The 22,842-nt window shown below is 37.1% G+C and overlaps 1 protein-coding gene across 4 annotated transcripts in view; it reads right to left on the bottom strand.

Annotated features, from left to right (window-relative positions):
- The window catches only part of LOC124112224 (AP-1 complex subunit gamma-1-like), a 41,266-nt gene extending 18,646 nt beyond the window's left edge, over positions 1 to 22,620 (bottom strand). The window contains exons 1-7 of one of the 4 annotated variants that reach the window (XM_048398969.1): positions 22,524 to 22,620; positions 18,782 to 18,999; positions 17,939 to 18,063; positions 14,743 to 14,884; positions 14,087 to 14,183; positions 13,137 to 13,213; positions 10,937 to 10,951 (exon numbers count right to left, since the gene is read on the bottom strand). In XM_048398969.1, coding sequence (XP_048254926.1) covers positions 10,937 to 10,951; positions 13,137 to 13,213; positions 14,087 to 14,183; positions 14,743 to 14,884; positions 17,939 to 18,063; positions 18,782 to 18,982 — 657 coding nt within the window. In that variant the 5' untranslated portion in view covers positions 18,983 to 18,999; positions 22,524 to 22,620. Of the gene's footprint in view, positions 1 to 10,936; positions 10,952 to 11,877; positions 11,887 to 13,136; positions 13,214 to 14,086; positions 14,184 to 14,742; positions 14,885 to 17,938; positions 18,064 to 18,781; positions 19,000 to 22,223; positions 22,404 to 22,523 lie in introns of those variants that run through there. The other 3 variants (XM_046472236.2, XM_046472235.2, XM_046472237.2) reach the window with 3 other exon arrangements.
- Positions 22,621 to 22,842: the final 222 nt, after the last annotated feature.

The raw sequence follows: 22,842 nt of genomic DNA, 5'->3' as shown, positions 1-22,842 counted from the left end.
TCTTAATGCCATGATCAAATTATAGGATGTTTGTAATTTTAAAACTCGAATTTTCAGTCAATAAAACAAATGATTAAACATGTGTTAACTTCTACATGGTCAGAAAATCAATCATTTTCATGTCATAAAAACACTATTTATACATGTAAATGAGTGAGTGAGTATGGTTTTACGCTGCTTTTAGCATTATTCCAGCAATATCACAGCGGGGAACACCAGTAAAGGGCTTCACACATTGTACCCATGTCGAGAATCGAACCCAGGTCTTTGGCGTGATAAGCGAACGCTTTAACCACTTGGCTACCCCACTGCCCCACATGTAAATGAGCTATGGTTGGAAAGAAAACATCACAATAAGTTTCTGAAGACTTTTTTCTGTTAAACTGTCTTTTCATACACGAGGTGCCTATGGAAAAGAGCACTGAAAACATAGACATGGCGGGTATTTTCCCTGATATGTGTAGAGATATACTACTCAACATATACTACTCAGCTAAGGACCAAAAGTTATTTTCAGTCAACAGTGTCAACGGGGATCGAAAAAATAGTGAGTGGCTGCAAGAGCAGGGCGAAAAAGAAGTGCAGAAACCAGGCGTGTATATACTTCAATCGTATCAATTCAATAAAATACTGTATTTTCTTGCATATAGTGTGCACTCAGCAATAATGCGCACCCCCTTCTAGGTGATTTCAGTATTATGCACAGAAAGAAATAATATTGTATCCCTTCAGCAAATTCAGGTAAATGAACAGGTGATAACAAATTTGAAATTTAAGATAAATATCAATAGACATTATCATTTACAGTCTAAATTGTATTTCCTGTTCTGCTAGGCATTGTTCTACATGCAGTTTAAATTTACCGTGTGTATTGTCTCGTAAACTAAGCCAGAAACAGCGATCAGCCATACACACTTAATCTCCCAATCTACTGGCAATATGGTAAAATATTACCCAATAATATTCAAAGAATTCTGCTGCAATGATCAGTAGATTTGTATCTGAAATTACTAGTTTATCAGGAATAACATATTCAAATATCTTTTAACATTAGTTGTAACTTTACTATAAATTTTTTTTAAAAATAATAATAACTACATGTATAAGCGAAGTGCTTTTCTACAGCTGATCGCTATTGCTCTTGCACTTGCTTACTCAAAAACTTTATGTTGACATTTTACGGTCAAATTACAACAAATAAGACTTTACGAGACAAAGTATTATATCTATACATCCATATATCAAATAAAGTTTGTTTCATGGCGTCAATACCAGTAGTGGTAATCTGTAAGTAGTTGTTATAAGTAAGGGTGAGTTGTGCGATCTACCAATTACTTCCCTAATGACTTCACCGAAATTAATGTAAACCATATTGAATGAAATTATGAAAAAATTAATGAAATAGGTTACAAGCGTAACTCCAGATATACAATGAACACTTTTCATAACCAGACAGTGTAATTACATAATAAATTCACATACTTCAGTATGGATTGGTTGACATGGCATTTCCAGGGTTACGTGCTTACGGTAATGTCTTTGTGTTAGGTCAAAAGAACATAAAAAAGGTATGCAAGATAATTACTAACATATGTTTTGTCGACTTCCGGTATGGCGCTCGAATCGTAAAGACGTGCGACTGGCGCTCTCGTGGTAATCCACTTCAATCTTTACACAAGCATGGCGGGGAGACGAAATACAAACAAACAGAACAACAAATCTACCACCAGCAGTACTGCTACACATAAAATCAGCTCGTATTTACGCCCGGAGCAGACAGATGAGGAGGAAAGCTCTGACGTTATTCTGCCCTTACATTCACCTTCGTCCTCCCCGCCTGCTGACGTTGCACCCAGCGACTTGAAAACGTTCCTTCGCGAGGAATTGGACAAACAGACCAGTCAGATATGTTCCAAGATCGACTCTGTTAAAGAAGAAGTGGCTGACTTGTTCAAACGGGTATCTTCAGTGGAGTCGTCGGTGGAATTTATGTCGAAATCTATCGACGACCTTGGTGACAAAATGGCGTCGTCAGAACAACGCCTCCGCGACGAAATCGACAAGCTAAGAGAAAAGCTACTGATCTCAGAGATGTATTCCCGTAAATCCAACTTACTTATCTACGGTGTACCTAATACAGTCACAGATGTTGACAAGGCCTGTAGAAACATTTTCAAGGATAAATTACACCTGGATTCACATGCGGTGGACAACATGTTGTTTGTGAATATTCACAGACTCCCTCGATTCACACCGAACGAAGAACCTAATCCTATCATCATTAAATTCGTCCGCATGGAGGACAGAGATCTCATTTTGAAGACTACCTATTCCGTGGGGAGGGAATTGGCGAAAGACCGGCTCAGTGTTCGTACAGACCTGCCTGTCGACTTAAAAAAACTTCGTGGCCGCCTGGTACGAAAAGCCGCTGAATTACGTAAACAACAACTACATGCAAAGGTTCGCGAAAAGGGGATCGTTGTTACCCTGTATTACAGAAAGGATGCCAGGGACGCATGGAAAACTCTCAAAGAGGACGAGGAACCAAGAATCTAACCTGGCTAAAGTCAATGTATGTGATGATGAGTGACCCATTTTCTCGATCAATGTTTTATTTGTTTCTTTTAAAAACAAATCTAGTGTAAACTTTATTTGAGTGCAGATCAACATGTTAGGGTTTCTTGATCTCGCTCTCGGACATGTGAAGATTCACTGTCATGTTGTTTCACAGTGTTACCGGAGACGCTTCTTGAACTTTTTACATTGGTATTTCGCATATCACATGACCAAGGTGTGTACGTCTGTCACGTGACCATTCAAAATGGCGGCCCACAGGACTCATGGAGAGGACGATATTCTTATATTTCTTTCATGGATAAGGTGTGAAAAATAAAATAAGATAGCCGCTTTTTGGGAGGTGAGCTTAAAATAACGAATACACTGTAGAATTACTGATGATGAGTGACCCATTCTCTCGGTCAATTTTTATTTTGTTTGTTATAAATCACAAATGTAGTGTTAACTTTATTTTAGTGCACATCATCATGTTCGGGTTTGTTGATCTCGCTCTTGGACATGTGAAGATCCATTGTCACGTTGTTTCGTTATGAAAAAAAACAAAACCCAACAACGAAAAAAACCAACAAAAAACTGGAGATATCAATTAAAAAACAAACTAGTATACTGTAGAATTACTGTATGAGATAATAATGATAAGACTTATTTGCATAATATCAGATATAAGTCTTATATGCATTGCATCATTAGTTCATCAGTTAAACTTTTGATCAATAGAGAACTTGTAAGTGTGTAAAACTCGTAAATTACATATCGGACAGTGTGTTGGTTTGGTTATTTTCTACTTTTCTCTATATTACTATGTTAGTGCCTATACTCGCTGTATGCCACAGCCTAATTTAGTTTATAGTGTAATGGGTCAATTGAATATTGCATGAGGAAATATTCAACCAAATCACTAGTAACTGTGAATTTGGGATGTTAGCTTCACAGTGGACAGTATTTAGTTGTGTAATGGTTTGACACTTGTGTGCTTCTTACTTATCATTATGACAGCTATTTTTGTTCCTGGTCTTTTCTGTTATATGCCACTGATACTTTTGGGTGAAGATTTTACCCCTTTTTTCTGGTGGTAGCCACATGGTGCCAGTTTGTATCATACGATGCTTTACTTGAAGTTTGTAGAAGCAAGTGTGAGTTTGATTTCAGTCATTTATGGTTTTAAAGCTTTTTCTTCAGATAGTTGTGAAAGTGTATGTATGTGTAGAAAGTGTGTAAATTCAATCTTTCATATGGCCTCTGTGTATGTGAACAAATCTTTTATTGACAATGGCTAACTTAGGTTTTACCTGCTGCTCTATGAACTGTAGAGGACTGCAAGATAATGCCAAGAGAAAAGATGTTTTTAACTTTTTACGATCTAAAGCATACTCATTTTATCTACTACAGGATACACATTTTACAAAAGAACAAGAACCAATTATAAGATCACAGTGGGGATTTGATTGCATCTTCAATTCCAAAAACAGCCAGTCCAGGGGTGTTGCGATTTTGTTTAACAAAAATGTGGACTATAAGATTCATAGGACTTACATGGATGACAATGGTAACTTACTTATATTAGATATAACTATTAGTGATCAACGGGTAACACTTGTGAATATTTATGGTCCCAATTTAGACTCACCAGAATTCTATGAGCAGGTTAAAGAGCAAGCTCGTGTCATGGGAAATGAGGATTATATTTTAGCTGCAGATTGGAATCTTGTTTTGAATGAGTCACTAGATGTTCATAATTACCAGAATATCAATAATCCTCGTGCTCGTGAAAAAATATTAAAATTAATTGGTGATTTTGATTTGGTAGATGTGTGGAGAGATTTCAATCCAGAAATCAAAAGGTTTACTTGGCGTAAAAAGTCACCCTTAAAACAAGCAAGATTAGATTTCTTCCTCATCTCAGAAAGACTCTATTCTTTTGCCACACAGGCAAAAATCACTGCAGGTTATAGAACTGATCATTCAATCATTGATCTGAGTATTTCATTTCAAACTTGTCCAAAGCGTAATACATACTGGAAATTTAATACTTCTTTGTTGAAAGATAAGTATTACATAGATCTAGTAAAAGAAACTATTTTAAAGGTTAAATCGCAGTATATTAAAATGTATGGTGATGCTCGAAATATTAATGATATACCTAATCATGAAATTCAGTTTAATATAAATGATCAATTATTCTTTGAAGTCCTGCTTCTGGAAATCAGAGGAAAAACAGTTTCTTATTCTTCCTTCAAGAAAAAAAAAAATATTGAAAAAGAACAAAACCTGATTCAACAGATCGAAATTCTTGAAACTTCTAGTGTTATTAATTTTGATGACTTGGAAGATAAAAGAAAAGAATTGGAGGAAATTAGGAAACACAAGATGGCTGGAATTGCCATAAGATCTAGAACTAAGTGGATTATGGATGGTGAAAGAGTCAGCAGCTATTTCTGTAACCTTGAGAACAGGAATTTTGTCAGCAAGTCTATGACTCATTTAGAGTTAAACAATGGCACCACATTGCTAAATTCAAGTGACATTATTGCTGAAGCTGCCAATTTCTATGAGACTTTATACAGTAGCAAAGAACACATGGTGCAAGATTGTGATTTGAATACCCTGTTGGACAGAGATTCTGTCCCCTTTTTAAATAAAAGTGATGTGGACGAGATGGAAGATCTATTAACTCTTGATGAGCTGGCAAAAGCTTTGAAAAATATGCAAAATAACAAAAGCCCAGGCTCAGATGGCTTTCCCACTGAATTTTATAAATTCTTCTGGAAAGATATTGGACAATTTTTATTGCGATCATTGAATTGTGGTTTAATATCTGGTGAACTCTCTGTTACCCAGAAACAAGGGGTTATTGTCTGTATTCCAAAGGGGGACAAGCCTAAACGCTTCATAACTAACTGGAGGCCCATATCACTATTGAATGTTTCATATAAGCTGGCATCTTCATGCATAGCAAATAGAATCAAGTCAAGATTGCCATTTATCATTAATGAAGATCAGACTGGCTTTATGACAGGTCGCTACATTGGTGACAATATTCGCTTAATCTATGATGCCATCTCATGTACAGAAAAATCAAACATTCCTGGTATGCTTCTTCTTATAGACTTTGAGAAGGCATTTGATTCCATTGCTTGGTCATTTATAGATAAATCTTTATCCTTTTGGGGATTTGGTGAAAATTTAAGGAAATATATATCGGTATTTTACAATGATATAAAAAGCTGTATGTCCATCAATGGTCAGTTGTCATCTTGGTTTAATATCAGACGCGGTTGCCGACAGGGTGACCCATTGTCACCGTATATATTTATTCTCTGTGCAGAAATACTAGCCAATATGATCCGCTCTAATAGAGATGTCAAAGGTATCCTGGTGGACGGTAGTGAGTATCTTCTTAGTCAGTATGCTGATGATATGGAAATATTACTTGATGGTAGTCAGTCCTCCTTTGTATCATGTATTAACTCTCTTGATTGTTTTGCCAAAATATCTGGTCTTAAGATTAACTATAATAAAACTCAAGTTATCTGGCTTGGCTCGAAGAGAGGTTGTAAGGAAAAGTTCAAAGATGATTTGCCTGTTGGTTGGAATCCAGAAGAGTTTAGAATTCTAGGAGTCAAATTTTGCACAAATCTGAAAAAAATGGTTCAGTTGAACTTTAAAGACAAATTATTTGAGTTAAAACAGATTATGAATAGGTGGATGAAACGGATAGTTACACCAATTGGTAGGGTGGCAATCATTAAATCCTTGTTGATTTCAAAACTCAATTATCTATTGTTATCACTGCCTGATCCCCCAAATGATTTTCTTGTTACTTTAAATGCTATGCTTTTTAAATTTCTTTGGAGTGATAAACGAGACAAAGTAAAGAGGATTAAAGTTTGTCAACCTGTTAAGCAAGGGGGCTTAGGTATGGTGAATATCTTTTCATATGTAACATCTCTTAAGGCCACATGGATAAGGAGACTTGTGTCCTCAGGTGATCCAAAATGGAAGCACCTATTTAAATCTACATATCCTTATTTGTGTAAACTTGGTGAGTTTGGTGTGACGTTTTTTGAAAGAAAATTATCTTTGATAAGTAATGAGTTTTGGAAAAGTTGTTTTCAGTCATTTATAGTGCTTGATAAGAAAATCAAGCCAGAATCTTTCAGTAGTTTTTTAACTGAACCAATTTTTTATAACCCTAATATTAAAATTAACAGGAAATCATTTTTCTTGAAATGCTGGTTTGAGAAGGGCATCTCCCAAATTATAGACTTGGTCAAGGCCAATAAGGAGTTTCTGTCATATGAGGAATTTAATGATATGTATGGTATTTGTTCATCCTATTTGGAGTTTTATGGTGTTGTTAGCAGCGTTAAACAATACCTTGGAGCTCTAAATTTAGTTAGAGTTCCAACAGATTCTGTGGAGGATCAGCGCTGTGTGGTAAAAACTATTTGTAGTTCCAAGTCCGGTTCAAAACATATTTATTTTTCATTGGTTTCTACAGAAGTAAAAACTAAAGGGCAGGAAAAGTGGGAATTACAATTTGAAAACTTAAATTGGAACAATATTTATAATAAAATTTTCAGTACAACACAGGATGTCAAACTGCGATGGTTTCAATACAAAATTACCCACAGAATTCTCACCACTAATACTTTTCTGTATTTACTCAATTATGCTCAGAATGATTTGTGCTCCTTCTGTCACAATGAAAAGGAAACAATTACTCACTTGTTTTGGGAATGTGATGTAATAAAACAATTTTGGGATGAAGTGTCATTGTGGATCGACCAGTGCTTTCATGTTTATAATATGACATTTTGTGCAGAATTGATACTTTTTGGAGTTAAAGAGAACATAAAAACAGATAAAGTGTTTGATTTACTTTTACTAATTGCAAAATACTATATTTATAGATGCAAATTCCAAAATACAAAACCTTATTTTCATGTTTATAAAAAGGAAGCTTTTTCACGATACAACATTGAAAAAGATATTGCTTTCAAGACAGGTAATCAACAGAAATTCTATGGTGCTTGGATGCTGTATCATCAACTTTTCGAAAATGAGGAGCAGCTTTCAATTTAATTTTAGTTTTGTACTTAAGATTTTAATGTTTGAGACCATGTACTTTCCTAAACTGCAATATGATATATAAACAAGAGTGAATGTGTGAGTGAGAAGTATGTTATTTTCTGTATAAAAAAAACAACAAAGTAAGATGTACTGATAAGTTGTGCTTTATGTCATGGGCTTTCTGCTACCCTGGGCGGAAGCCCATTTATGTAACAGGTGTGTCTTTCTAAAAACAATAAAAGAAAAAAAAAAAAATAAGAAAAAAAAAAACAAAAAAAAAACAAAACAAAAAAAAACAACATATGTTTTGTCTCTTGCATGTTCTTTGAAATAAACGATGTACATGTCACTCATATCATAGATAGATGGCATACTTGGCAACTGCCTGTTAAAGAAATAAACAATTATACGTATGTTGTAAGCGAAATGGCGGAGATGAATGTAGATGGCAGGGACTATGAATTATTTTTGACTGTCTGTCGTAAATATCCTCAATTATCAAATCCAAAGTCTTGGGTTAATTGGGTTAAACAACAAATTCAGTAATAAAACATTAAATTTCAAGGGAAAAGGAGGAAATATGTTCAATGATGTGAACATGAACAAGTTAGGAATTAACTTCAGTCAGCACAATATCATACAAAATCACTGAATATGTTCGTGAAACTTTCCTTCATAAATGGTTATAATAAATGAGAACATAAACTTTATAAAATGTACCTGGGCAAGTGAAACTATTGCAGGACGAGTTCAAAATAATATCTACTTGCCCTGCAGGGCAAGTTCAGTTTTAGAAATTTTTCGAGCCCTGTAAGAATATGTTGCGTGGTATATATGACCTCATGAGTTGTTTGTTGTTTAATGCCGCACTCAGCAATATTCCATCTATATGACGGCAGTCTGTAAATAATTCAGTCTGAACCGGACAATCTAATGACTGACATCATGAGCAGCTTGGGATATGATGACATGCACCAACCAAAACAGTGAGCCTGACCTTCCGATCCCGTCAGTCGCCTCTTATGACAAGCATAGCTGTATGACCTCATAAAAAGAGTATACCAGTGTTCCCGCTGGTTTTTGAAACTGCCAGTCCTTGTGGACTGGCAACTCTAAAAATTACCAGTCCCCTCTAATTTTTGCCAGTCCAAACTTCATGTTCAGTGCAAAGATGTCGTCTCTGAAGTAACTTAGTTAGATCCATACGTCATTCACACAAACTCAGTCACAATTTTCTTTCTTTTTTAATATTTTCAGACAATGTTGCTACAACTGGATATTTAACCTAGAAATAGACAAGGGGAAACCCTGATGGTAACAGACAAGCTGACTTTGTTCGAAAAATGTACTTATATCTGAATATATGAATATCACCGATTTTTTTGTTCAACAACAAAGATCTATAAGTACTTTATTTGACAGTCCACAGGGACTGGAAGTCACATGAATTACCGGTCCAAGGCTAATTTTACCGGTAAAAAACTGGTCATTACCGGTAAACGGGAACAGTGAGTATACTGTCATCATGGTCAATGTACAGTGCAGTGATAATGGTGTGAATCTGTACAATTCACATCCTGACATGCATATGTTGGCCACCTAGCCCCTGTCAGTGCACAGTGTATCTCTCATCTGCTTCATATACCAACACCATTATTGATCAAAATAGCACAACATTTATACTATATAATAACCAAAACCAAAAATAAACTACAAAATGTTATAAGTTTGTTAATGGTTAGTTTGCATGGCAACCCTACTGAACTGCAGTGCTCCAGATAGATGCCGTATCAGTGTATTGTACGGATGAAAATGAGTATCAACGTATCGCAAATTACAACCTTATCAAATATGCGGACAAATAATATTATACTTTCACATGACCAATTGTTCCCGACCATGTCTCTATTTATGCTCAAAAACGTTCTTAGTAAAAAGAGCATTACCTTCCGATTAATTAAAAGTGAATTATATCATTATTTTATTTGCTCTCAATTCCGTATTGTGATTGGCTCATAATAACATAATCAAATTCTCTCGTCATGGTTAGGTTGACAAATTTTTTCGAACCGAAAAGGCAAACAAGTTCATGTACAGGTGATCACCAAATAGTCACACAACGTTTGAATGACCCAATAACAATGTAGATCTACTGGTGGGCAATACAGGTAGAAAGCACCTGTATTTGAAAGATGTTAAATTGCTATATATATATAACTATTTTATTATAGCAGTACCAGTACTCGTCATTTCTACAAATGTGTAGTACAGTACTTATCATTTTGAAAAATATGTCTGGTTCTGATAATGACCAGTCAGTATTCAATGCAGTTAAAAATTATCTGGAGCACTGTGAACTGACAACATGAGAACAATGTTAATGTACAACACCAGGACCAATCTGTCAGGCATAGTTTTCCAAATCAAACTCTAACTTACCAATTGATAATCAATACAACTAATCGCTAAATATTCAATAAATTATTGACCGAGAAGTTTGAATTTATAGATCATGTACATACCAATCTCATTAAAATCAGATCTTTGTTCTCGCTATCGCTAAACAAAGATCTGAGGACATCCCATTACAGGTCACGTCAGATCGAATTTTCATCCGACCAATCAAAGCATCGTTTACCACTTCCAGATCATGAAAGTGACAGTCGGAATGTGTTTTCTAATCATGCAACCTCAAAAATGTTAACACGGGGTATTCCGAATGACATTTACGGCCCATACGACTGATTCCGTCAAAATTATCGTCTATCTCTCGCGTTGCGCAGTATGTGGGAAGCACTCCATTCAATCCCAACCATATATTAGACATTCATCAATGTTCATTTGTTCAGTTTTCAAAATTTAAATCGAGAACTGTGTCAACATATTTTTCAAGTGTAGTCTGAAATGGAAGTTGCCAGGTTGAAACCAGTGCCGTAAAACTCGAGAAAACTGCTTTCTAAATGGCTGATGTCGTTTCAGTGGTCGGTCAAACTTCGGGAAAGGTTGTTCTGGCGTGACCCATTATGTGATGTCCTCAGATCTTTGTTTAGCGGCAGATCTGATTTTAATGAGATTGTGTATATATTGATTGAAAATTGAATCATTTGAAAATCAATAAATAACTGACAATGAAATGACGACCTAGCTCATGTTCCTATGCAGTATGTTGAAGTTTCCATTTCAGTTCAGCCCGAAACAATTGTATTTGTGTTGTATCAATACACAAGTCAAAAAGAAATGTATCTCCCATCTCACCGCCCACTTGTATGACAGGAATTGTACTCACGTCATGTCTAGACCCCTGTTATAAGGACAGACAAAAGATTATTATATTTTAATTAAAAGATTGTGACATACACAGCAATAGCTCTTATTTCCATTTGAGTGAGTGAGTAAGTATGGTTTAACGTCGCTTTTAGCAATATTCCAGCAATATCACGGCGGGGGACACCAGAAATGGGCTTCACACATTATACCCATGTCGGGAATCGAACCCGGGTCGTCTGCGTGACGAGCGAACGCTTTTACCACTAGACTACCCAACCGCCCCATTTCCATTTGAGACACATATGGTTACAATACATCAATGATTGTGCATCAATAAGACATTACAAATTCAAAACAATGACTGCTCCCTGACACAGATGTGTGCACACATAAAGTGAAAGCACTCAGCAAGCCGAGTTGAATGATACTAAATGAGATAAACTTTTTCAAGCAGATCGTTTGTTTTTAGGGAAGTACTATTTCATCAATTTTAAAACTATGTGATTGATTATCTAAGTTTATTTCAAGCAGGTAAAGTTATCACATCCTTTATTACTACCAGCCATATAGTTTGAAAAAAGGACCCATTCCGAAAAAAAATCTCTTAATCCTGGTTATCTTCACATCAACATGATCAACACAATTTTCGAAATTCAATTAATTCCTTAACCTTAATACAAAAACAACAAATCATGCAGTACGGCAAAACAGGTCAACTTGGTTTGATTTAAAATGGTCTCTGAAATAATAATAAAAGAGCTAACTTTTCCATCCTAGAGCCACAAGAAATTTCAGAAGGTTGTAATAGAAATTACCAACCCATATCCAAAAGAAAAGAAATATTTTAGAAAAAGACGCCATGCATTAGGCTATAGCAAGCAAATTGAAGTGCTGCCACATAACCATGGTAACAGCTGCACTACTGCGGCACATGGATGCAGCGGAAGCTATCCAACATACCTCCTTCCCCTGACAGAAGCATGGGAAAATAAACACAAAGCTCACATAGGAACAACCAAACATACAACAAAGTAATCATTTCTTTACATCGGTTCAATAAAATCAACAAATTATTTACCATATTCTAAGATGGGTTGTTTAATCAACCAGTATTATTTTGGAAAAAACGTTTGAAAATCTGACGTATTGTATCAAGAAAAATGTTTTCTATTTTGGAACGATTTCAAAAGAAATAAAAGTTGAATATGATTGACAAAACACAAGTTTCATGTGGGTTTCAACAATTGAATTTCACGTAAATAAACAGTCTTAAAACTTGATAAACAAGTTAGTACAACAGCGATCACATTTTGGAACCATCTCAACTACTGAAGGTAAAATGCCAAGCTACCAAAATATGTACCTAACAACTGTCAGCCAAAGTGGTATCCATTCGATGTCAAACACACTACCACACTAACACCCTTATAAAACAGTCTTACACCATAACAAGCCACAACATGTAGAACATCCCAATGCTACATCACCCCCACCCCAGCTGCCTAACCATGCTAACCACACCCAACTACTGCAAACATCCCAGTTCCTACACACACTGCCTACTATTTAACTCAACAGCTCATGCAGTTACCATGGTAACACAAATGCAGTAACCATGGCAACACAGGTTAGTCATCATGGAGAAAATCAATTCTATTACAAAACAGAACAAAATCCAGTCAACCAAAAGAAGTGCAAGTGCACAACCATTAATTAATTTGGACCAACAGTTCACAGAAACTAGTTACATAACTAAATTGATGAACAAACTCACAGGCCATTTTACTGATTACTGCGATGTTTTGTCACAAATATAACTGTCTAAATGCAATTCTCAGTCTGCCTGACAATATTCCAATGCGCAGCCATAAATACTCACTGATTATTTGCATTAATCAGTCACACAATTTTGAAAAGAGTTTCCAAATGACGATGGACTTTGTAATCTATAATTTACCCAAAATTGTTTATAGAATGTTGGTGCAATTTGACTTCACCTCCCCTCAGTTCTGTTCCAAACTATCACCAAACGACCATAACGCCAGACAATAAACAATTAATAGGCATGCTAGGTGCACCCCTGCGATAACGTAACTTATTTACAGAAACATAGTTTAACAGCTACGCATTGTGGCAAGCAGACTGAAAGATTGACACCATGCATGATATACACTAAGCATTGAGAATGACGTATGACGAGAAGACAGAGCGAGACCCACCTTCCTGAAGTGATGCAGGGTGTCTGGGCTTCTCTCGCACATCTCTGTGATCAGACACACGGCCGTGAGGAGCACACCTGCAATATAAACACATCTTGTACTGATGTTTTTCCCGCTGGTCATTCGCAGGTTTGAGAATCACATGTGGACAGGAGGCAAATGGACCTAATCTCAAACCTACCAACATACCTTTTTCAATTAGAAACACCTTTTTCTGATCGATTATGTGGCTGGTTGACGCTACATACTATGTGGCTAGTTTCATATATTCATCATCCGGGTATCTCATTATTATGTATAATAATCCTCACCTATTATTTTACAGCGAAACAAAAAAATGTTTGAAATTAGGAATGGTGGATCTGTTAACAAACAAACAAATGGGTATAATCTGTTGGACTTCCAAGGTAGTATGATCAATATCTTCTACTTATCCATCTTCCCTAAGCAAGGGGGGCAAATGACTTTAAAAGGCCAGTTCCCACCCTTCCAGGCTAGATCTTAGTGCCACTAGTGGCTATGACGAGTTATGTCCCTTCTGTGTCCCTCCTATTGACCAATAGAACACCTTGATCATGAACATGAAAATATTTGCAAAATATATGTCGACGCCCAGTTTTTGCAGAACTCCATATTTTGCAAATCCTGCACTCCACAGAAATCAGAACGTTGAAATCCATATTGTTTACGAACCAGATGTCTAGTTCGTTACACGATTTTGATTGGACTATGCATAGACTTGTTAGTCCAGCCAAAATGTAACTCTGGAATTCCAGCTTAGTTTGGCAAGGGTGGAACTGGACTATTATAATCCGTTAACTCCCTTGCCTCGAGAAGGTGCTACTTGTCGTGAAGCACCAACAGAGAGCTTAGGGCATAATGTTCTTCCTAACAATGTAGTATAACCAACACTGTATACTGAACAAAAACTATGGTGGGGTTGAGCCTACCGTGATTCTTCTCATTGAGCAGTGAGCGTGTTGCAGGAATATACATCTCCATGAGATCTGGAACTTTCCGGATGATGCGGAATGCACACAATATGGACTGCAATGACAAAAGTGGCATCCATTGAGCAATGTCTCAGTAGACATAACAGTATTAACACCTTCCAATCAACCAATCACATGGCATTAATCTCCAATCACAGGGCATTAATCTCAATTAGCAAGGATAGAATCAACATGAGGTGAGGTGAAATTGGGTTTAACGTCGTGTCCAAGATTATTGCACTTACATAGCGACGTGCATGCGTGCATGCGTTAGTCTGGACTGCTGCTGATTTATAGAGCTAGCTCACTGAAATACCATACCGCTGTCTAACATGAATACCCCACTCAGACACAATATACTGACTAAGAGCAGACCAGTCCTTGTTTTAGCCCCTTAATGCCGAGCGCCAGACAGGGTAAAAACAAGTATCATCTATTAACGTCTTTTGGAATGACGCAGCAGGGGATCGAACCCCAGACCTTGCGCTCTCAGGGCGGACCCTCTACCACCAGACCACGGAGGCGGTCGAATCAACATCAAAAGAAATATTAGCCGGAACAGTGATTAAGGGAGAAAGACAATTGTTTATCTGCATGTACAAAGTAAATCTTACCTTTTTCTTTATGTAGGCATTTGAAGATTTGATCATTTTCTCTATCTCTCCGGCCAGGTCCCTGCTCATCTCCACAGAGCATATTGATCCTAGCGTACACAGGGCCAGGCTCTGAATATACTGGGTTTGATGATTCAGGTCGCTGGAACATAGCAAGTCACATATAATTGCCACCTCAATGTTTTACTACTTGCCAACTAAAAGACAAACATATGCTGCTGTTTATGTCCAAAATTTCAGAAATATCAAAGTGCCAATACAAAGAAAGTTTGATCATATCAATAGAGTGAGTGAGTGAGTGAGTGAGTGAGTGAGTGAGTGAGTGAGTGAGTGAGTGAGTGAGTGAGTGAGTGAGTGAGTGAGTGAGTGAGTGAGTGAGTGGGTGGGTGGGTGGGTGGGTGGGTGAGTATGGTTTTACGCCGCTTTTAGCAATATTCCAGCAATATCATGGTGGGGGACACCAGAAATGGGCTTCACACATTGTACCAATGTCAGGAATCGAACTCGGGTCTTCGACATGACGAGCGAACGATTTAACCACTAGGCTACCAGACCGCCCCAATATAGTGAGTGAATGAGTTTGGTTTATGCTCCTATGAGCAATATTCCAGCAATATCACGGGGGAGGACACCAGAAATGGGCTTCACATATTGTACCCATGTTGAGAATCGAACCCGGGTCTTCGGCATGACAAGCTAACCACTAGGCTACCCGACCGCCGCCATATCAATATAGGCAAAAGATAGTATTACACAATATTTCAAATCTGCATTGTTGATACATTTCATTCCATGCATATATATCATTATGATCATGATGATACAGACCAGTGTTACAAATTAATGTCAAGCTGAAGGGTTCTTTCCAAAAGTTCAAGATTAAGTGGTCCCCAGATTCAAATACAATAGGAGATTTAAGGACAAGTGTATAATTTTGAGCAATGTACACAATAATCACCTAATACACTATATCAGATTTGACTCAGGTTAAAAGAGTATGGTCTTACGCCCAATTTAGCAATATGCCAGCAATATCACGGGGAGGGGGGGATGGGGGAGAAGAAACACCAGAAATGGGCTTCACACATTCTTCTCATCTGCCTGAGTGAATCATTGTTTGAATACCAATGACGTGGTGTAGTGCAGTGTTGGTACTGAATACCAATGACCTGGTGTAGTTCAGTGGTGGTACTGATTACTAATGACCTGGTGTAGAGCAGTGGTGGTACTGAATACCAATGACCTGGTGTAGTGCAGTGTTGGTACTGAATACCAATGACCTGGTGTAGAGCAGTGGTGGTACTGAATACCAATGACTTGGTGTAGAGCAGTGGTGGTACTGAATACCAATGACCTGGTGTAGTGCAGTGTTGGTACTGAATACCAATGACCTGGTGAAGTGCAGTGGTGGTACTGAATACCAATGACCTGGTGTAGTGCAGTGTTGGTACTGAATACCAATGACCTGGTGAAGTGCAGTGGTGGTACTGAATACCAATGACCTGGTGTAGTGCAGTGTTGGTACTGAATACCAATGACCTGGTGTAGTGCAGTGTTGGTACTGAATACCAATGACCTGGTGTAGTGCAGTGTTGGTACTGAATACCAATGACCTGGTGTAGTGCAGTGTTGGTACTGAATACCAATGACCTGGTGTAGTGCAGTGGTGGTACTGAATACCAATGACCTGGTGTAGTGCAGTGTTGGTACTGAATACCAATGACCTGGTGTAGTGCAGTGGTGGTACTGAATACCAATGACCTGGTGTAGTGCAGTGGTGGTACTGAATACTAATGACCTGGTAATTAGTATAGCGTGGTGATGGTACTGAGTAACGGTCTGACGTCAAAGAGAGTCCATGTTGAGCCCACCTACATCACCGTAACCAATAGACTTGTAAGACAAGTGGTTGACAGCATGAACAACATTCCATGTTGTCAGGGAACTATGACACACTATTAAGTCACCAAGTCACCTGATCCAAGTTAACGGCTTTTTGAAGTAAACTGGGAACCAATTCTAACAAGGGTCGCCATGGGGTGTGTAGTCACAACTAGTCAAGGAAAAACATGTACTGCAGTGTTCAAAAATATGCATGAAAGACAAGAGGTCCTTCAGAGCTCCAGATAACTTATTGAGCAACTGAATTTTTACTCAAAGGTTTCTATTTTAATTGGGTTATTACATTTTTCATTGGGAAACCAATATTTTTGCACTCATCTATTCATCACTCAATTGGGGTTTTCCCAAAATGAGCTTACATTTTGTGATTAAAAAAAATAAAATGTTTTAGATGTATGTAAGGGTTCTTACTATAGGCTTGACTCGGAAAGTTAATTAGCTCATAACTGTTTCAGAAATGAGCTCCATTGTACACATACTGGGAAAGCTTCTTTTGGATATTTAAACACATGCTGTTTCTAAACATTTGAGTTTTCCATGTAATGCATGCATTTCTGTAGACAAGTTAATTAAAAGTAATTGGGTTTTGAATAATTTTGGGGGGTATTTTACGCAAATATGTAGCTTATCTGTAGCTCTGCTCCTTGTAATAACCCTAAAGCTAAAATTTAAAGAATTATGGGGTCCCTTGATTCATACACAAAAGGAGCAAACAACAAGGACACCCTTAATTTTAATCACTGATATTCCTGAATTTATTTCAGAGAGAGTCAAGACCAACCATTCATCTGACTACCATTACCTTGGACAGGCAACTTGACCTTCTTCAAAACACTGAATACAAACATATTTCTACATTTTCTGGAAAATACATCAAAGGACAATAATAATGAATATCAGTCAAATCAATAGAATGAAACTTGTTTTAACCCTGATACCATGGATACAGTAATTGAGTCTGGGTCAGGCACACCAATACCCATAGAAGATAGTTATGATAGCAGCCGGGGCACAAGGAAACAATCAAGCAGATGAGAGAGATATGACCACCTGATCTTCACAGAATTCAGCTTGTGACATGTAATGGGTATAGTGGACCCTATCAGTCCCAGATTCATAAAACAAACCCTACATTGATGACAAGATCCTCTAGTGATACTATATGTTTTACAACTAATTCTCATGATAATAAAACCACTGTCACAACTATGACAAACCAAATCTTATGCATCCTAAGTTTATTATGTGTGTAAAATGCTGAAAAGCCAGAAGCATCAGTAGGGTTGATACATACTTCTTGAGAGAGTTTGTGACAAGAAGGTGGACATCTTGTCTCTCATCCAGAAGCAACATGGCACCAAGGTAGCCAATTCTTTTGTCTGTGAAACGAGGTGAGGCAATCAGCTTCAGACATTCCAGCTGAAATAAAAGTGAAACAGTGAAAATGTTGAAATTAATTTCTATTTTAATTTTGACCACTGACAATGTTTTATTTTGTTTAATGTAAAAAAATGGTAACCATGGTGACAGCCAAACCCTACAGCATTGGAATATAATTCTACCAGTACTAACTGAAATGAAGCCTATGTTATAAAATGTGACAAGCTTAAACAAGAGGATGCAATAAGATGAGCGATGTCCCAGTTTCAGGAGTATCACAGACACAGCATGAGTGTTACCAGAGGGGCAAGACAACAGCCAAGCGAGTTCCCAAACACATTCATGTTCCAAGTTCAATGTAACTTGTTGCACCAATACCATGAATACTGTCCAGCCACTCTAAATTAAGTCAACACTAAACCGTTTGGGAACTTGCCCATCTCCTTTATTGGAATACATGTGAGAAAAAGAAAGAAATGGTTACCTTGATCATACATTCAAGGTTAGACATCAAATAATATTTTCATTAGTACGAAAAATGTATCTGCTACAGAGTTGCCATGCCTAATGGTATAAGTCGTAGTCTATAAAGAAATGATACTAGTCCTGCCTGAATTTTACAAGTCCCAATTAATGTACTTGAACTTAATTCAAACCCAATAGCATAACATCCCCATGTCACACACAAGCATTTTCAACAATCACAAAAAATATTTTTTGTATGCATTTATTCATTTTTCTCTCAAAAACAGCTCACCTGACCAAAGTGGGCCGGGTATCCCAACATGTGTATGTATAGAAGCTTGGCCACATTGCGGCATCTGTAGGTGTTGTCCTCATCTCGGAATGAATCTCGAATTGCGGCACATTCCTTGTTGACGACTGATCTCTCATCTGCGGCAGTACGGGCAGACCGGATTTCCCGAATAAGGTCACGCAGCCGTTTGGGAGTCGGCATGGCTAGTGCCTAAAACACTGCAGAAAAGTATGTTTCATGGTAATTTAGTTTATGAAATGAACAAATATATGACATAAAACCAATAAATTGGTTTAAACATCTACAAGTAAATCGAGGGATTGATGTTATAGAGGCCACATGCTGTTGGGGTACACTGACATAAGTCACAGAGCCTGACCACCTGATCTTGTGTTCGAAAGGAAGGGTAGTCTCCTGACCTTTGCTGCAAGTATTGGATCTAGGGACCCCTAAACCTTTTACTAACTTTTAACATGTTTAACATTGCAGTTATTACATGATCCTTTGGCTTTCATGCTTATTTTTTACCACTGATAATCCATTAAGTCATCCTTTACAAACATAGATAAATTTTGAAACCCTTGCTCGTTATCAGCAGTAATAGTAACACCAGTAGATGTGGACTTGACCCAAAATTATTCATATCAATTGGAAGCAAAGTACATGGACTAAGGAATGTCACACGCTGATCATGCTCTCAACAATAACTTGTAACATGATTTGTTTTTGTTTGTTGTTCTAACACCAGACACAGCAATATTTCAGCCATACGATGGTGGCATGTAAATAATCTGGACAAGACAAGACCAGACCAGAAAAGTCTGGACCAGACAATCCAGTGATCGATATTCAATAAGTCATCAAGCCTGATCACCTGATCAATTAAGTTGCCTCTTATGTCCAGCAAAGGTTGCTGGAGATCTTTCTAACCAGGAATCCCCACAGGGCTCCTTAACATATAAATTAAGGAAGTTTTACAAAAGTGACAATGACCTGTTTACAACAACAGGGAAGTATCAGCATGGCCCGATTCCATCATGTCCAACATGGATAACCGCTTTTGTCTACCTTTTGAGTTGGGTAGAAAAATACTTCCAGCATTAAATGACAACTATCCAGTTAGGTAACATTCTTACATCTTGATTACAGCTGACATTAGTCCTGCACCATGACCGTGGAATATATTTATTTTATGAAAAAAACATAATCTAGAAATGCATACAAAAGCAAGTCTAGCTAGCTCAAGCATCAATCAGCATAGGGAATTTTTTTAGAGTCAAGAAGGATATTGTGTAATATAAGATTTCAGAGACTAAATGTTAGTCTAAGCTGACATCTGCCAGTGTCATTGTTTGGAAAAGTAAACAGTAAAATGCAGCATGCTGTGATGTAATTTTGTTTTGTTTGTTGCTTAACGAGGCACTCAGCAATATTCGAGCTATATGACAGCGGTCTGTAAATAATAGAGTCTGGACCAGACAATCCAGGGATTGACATAAGCATTGATCCACGCAATTGGGATACGATAGCATGCATCAACCAAGTCAGCGAGCCTGACAACACGATTCTGTTAGTTGCCTCTTACGACAAGCATAGTTGCTTTTTACAGGAAACACGGGTTGCTGAAGACCTATTCTTACCCGGATCTTCACGGGTCTTGTGATGTAATGTACTAACACAACTGCATAGAGTAGTCATGTTAGTGCTTTAAACTTTTATTCAAGCTCTGACATGTTTTGTTGTTTCACATTGCTCTCAGCAATATGCCAGCTGTCATAAATCAGATAATGAAGTGATTGATATTGTGACCAATGATCCACTGTCTGGGTTCAATGACCTGTAATCAACCATGTCACTTATCCTGAGCACCTGATCCATTTAGTCGCCTCTTACGACAAGCCTTGTTCCCTGGGGACCTATTCTAACCTGGAATCCTTATTGAGGGGGGCCGCTGACATGGTGATCTTATCACTATGATTCCTGGAACACAATGAAGAAGTGTCAACGTAGGACACTAATTCAGTTACTATGTTTACCAGGATTAGCTGCGATGTGTTGTAATGCTGGCACGGTGTAAATAACTAAATTATCAGCAATGAAGATGGAAACATACCGCTCATTAATATTTCACCTTCAACCATTAGCAGGATCAGTAATGATCAGAACTGATGCTTACAAACTGAGCCATCATCATGGTATACATTACTTGCACAGCAACAATCAGAACAAAAAAAACAATTTGGAATCTCCCAGCACACATTTATGTCCTTGCATGTTTTCAGTAGATTTTAGGTTCAGCTGACATTACCTGGGCCAAAACGCATTTTACAAAACTCTTCGGAATAGTGGCTGAAGTGGACGACTGCACTTCATGTTTATGACATTTCTAATATTTTCACATTTTCTGCAAAGTTTTAAGAAATTACACATTTAAAGTGCCTGCTACTATGATCAGAATTAACATATTAAAGGTGTATTAGTATTTACCCAAAACAGGCTAAACATGGTGAAAAAGAAATGTGCTATTAGCTGCATTTAAATGTAGCATGATTAACATGATTAATGATGAGTATGTGCATTATGACAAATAGATCAAAAGAATGTTTCAAATTAGATATAAACATTCAATACTGAAATACAGTTTTCTCCACAACTGATAACAGAAAACAACTGACCATTGTCTTTTATTAATCATAAGAAATATTCATTGGGACATCAAATCCATTATACAATACATTTGTTCTGAAGTTCAGAAATAAGGAACCTGTAAACATGGTAAATAGGAAGAGAGAAATATATAATGTAATCTTCATGTATGAACGTCATGTAATACCTCGGTCGTGAAGCCTTATTAGAGCTTGAAGTTAAGACAATATTTGATATTATCATTATTATAGTCCTATTTCAACAAACCTGAACAGAGGTACTTATGATACACTGATACACTAGCTTCTGATACCAGATGAATTCAGTAATGATTGATTTTATCAGTTGCATTCACAATCAACATGATCATACAAACCTGATAATCCCCTAACAGGTGCTTTTTCAATTTCTCAAGTTACACTTCTGATAAACACTGACATATAAACGACTTTCCGTATTCTAAAAATATGTATCCTCAAATTGTATGTTCTTATGTTAAGTTCCAATTATAAAACATAGATCTATACATATATTCAAAATTAATAATTCCACATGAAGATGCGTCAAAGCTAAAAGTAGTACACAGCATTTATACACTATTTCATGTCATTCAAATCCAAAGCAATTATAAAATAACATTATCGATGCATCTGCTTGTTTTGTAATCAAAGAAACAATTGCGTATGTAAGCATTTAGATGTTTGATTGTGACTGACAGTTTTTTCACCTGCCATAATTTGTTGACTATTTAGCATACGAAGGAGGTGGGGACGGCAGCAAGCCGGTGTCATTTTACCTTGTAATAGTATGCGACAGATCTTCAGTGGTACCTTAAGGGTAAATTCTAACTATGTAGGTATAATCCAAAGGCACAAAGCGTCGAATGAATCTAAAAACCAACCGCAGATGTGTAATATTATATTTTCTTATTCATTTACCACATTGCCTTCCTACAATATGGCGGTGCGTGATAAGATGTGAGGTGATCCGCGACATGAAAATAGTACCTAATTAAATTTGCATTTACTTCTGATATTGTTATTTGATTAAGTATGGTTCTTCTCAGTTGCTCGCTAGAAACATAGATGGTACTTACAATATATTATCTATCGGATTTAGATTATATTTCACGCTCGGCGAAATAATAACAAACCCGAAAATAGTGCACTACACCCGTGGCAAGTGGTTGTGACGTCACATCCGTGAATCTATCTATGGGCGATAACTCTGATTTGTGCATCGGTATGCATTGCACACCACGATAAATAATACTGGGTTGAAAGTTCAACACACCAAATTACATTCAAACGGCCAGTCACTCAACATGAATTATAAAAGACTCTGAAACACATATGATGGATCTCTAGTTGTATCTTTATAAGATGTATAAAATATGGCTTGGGTATTTCTTTTCA

The sequence above is a fragment of the Haliotis rufescens genome, unplaced genomic scaffold (genome assembly GCF_023055435.1).
Source record: "Haliotis rufescens isolate VD_foot unplaced genomic scaffold, xgHalRufe1.0.p SCAF_19, whole genome shotgun sequence".
NCBI classification, from domain to species: Eukaryota; Metazoa; Mollusca; class Gastropoda; order Lepetellida; family Haliotidae; genus Haliotis; species Haliotis rufescens.
This window is presented reverse-complemented; position numbering and strand designations above follow the sequence as displayed.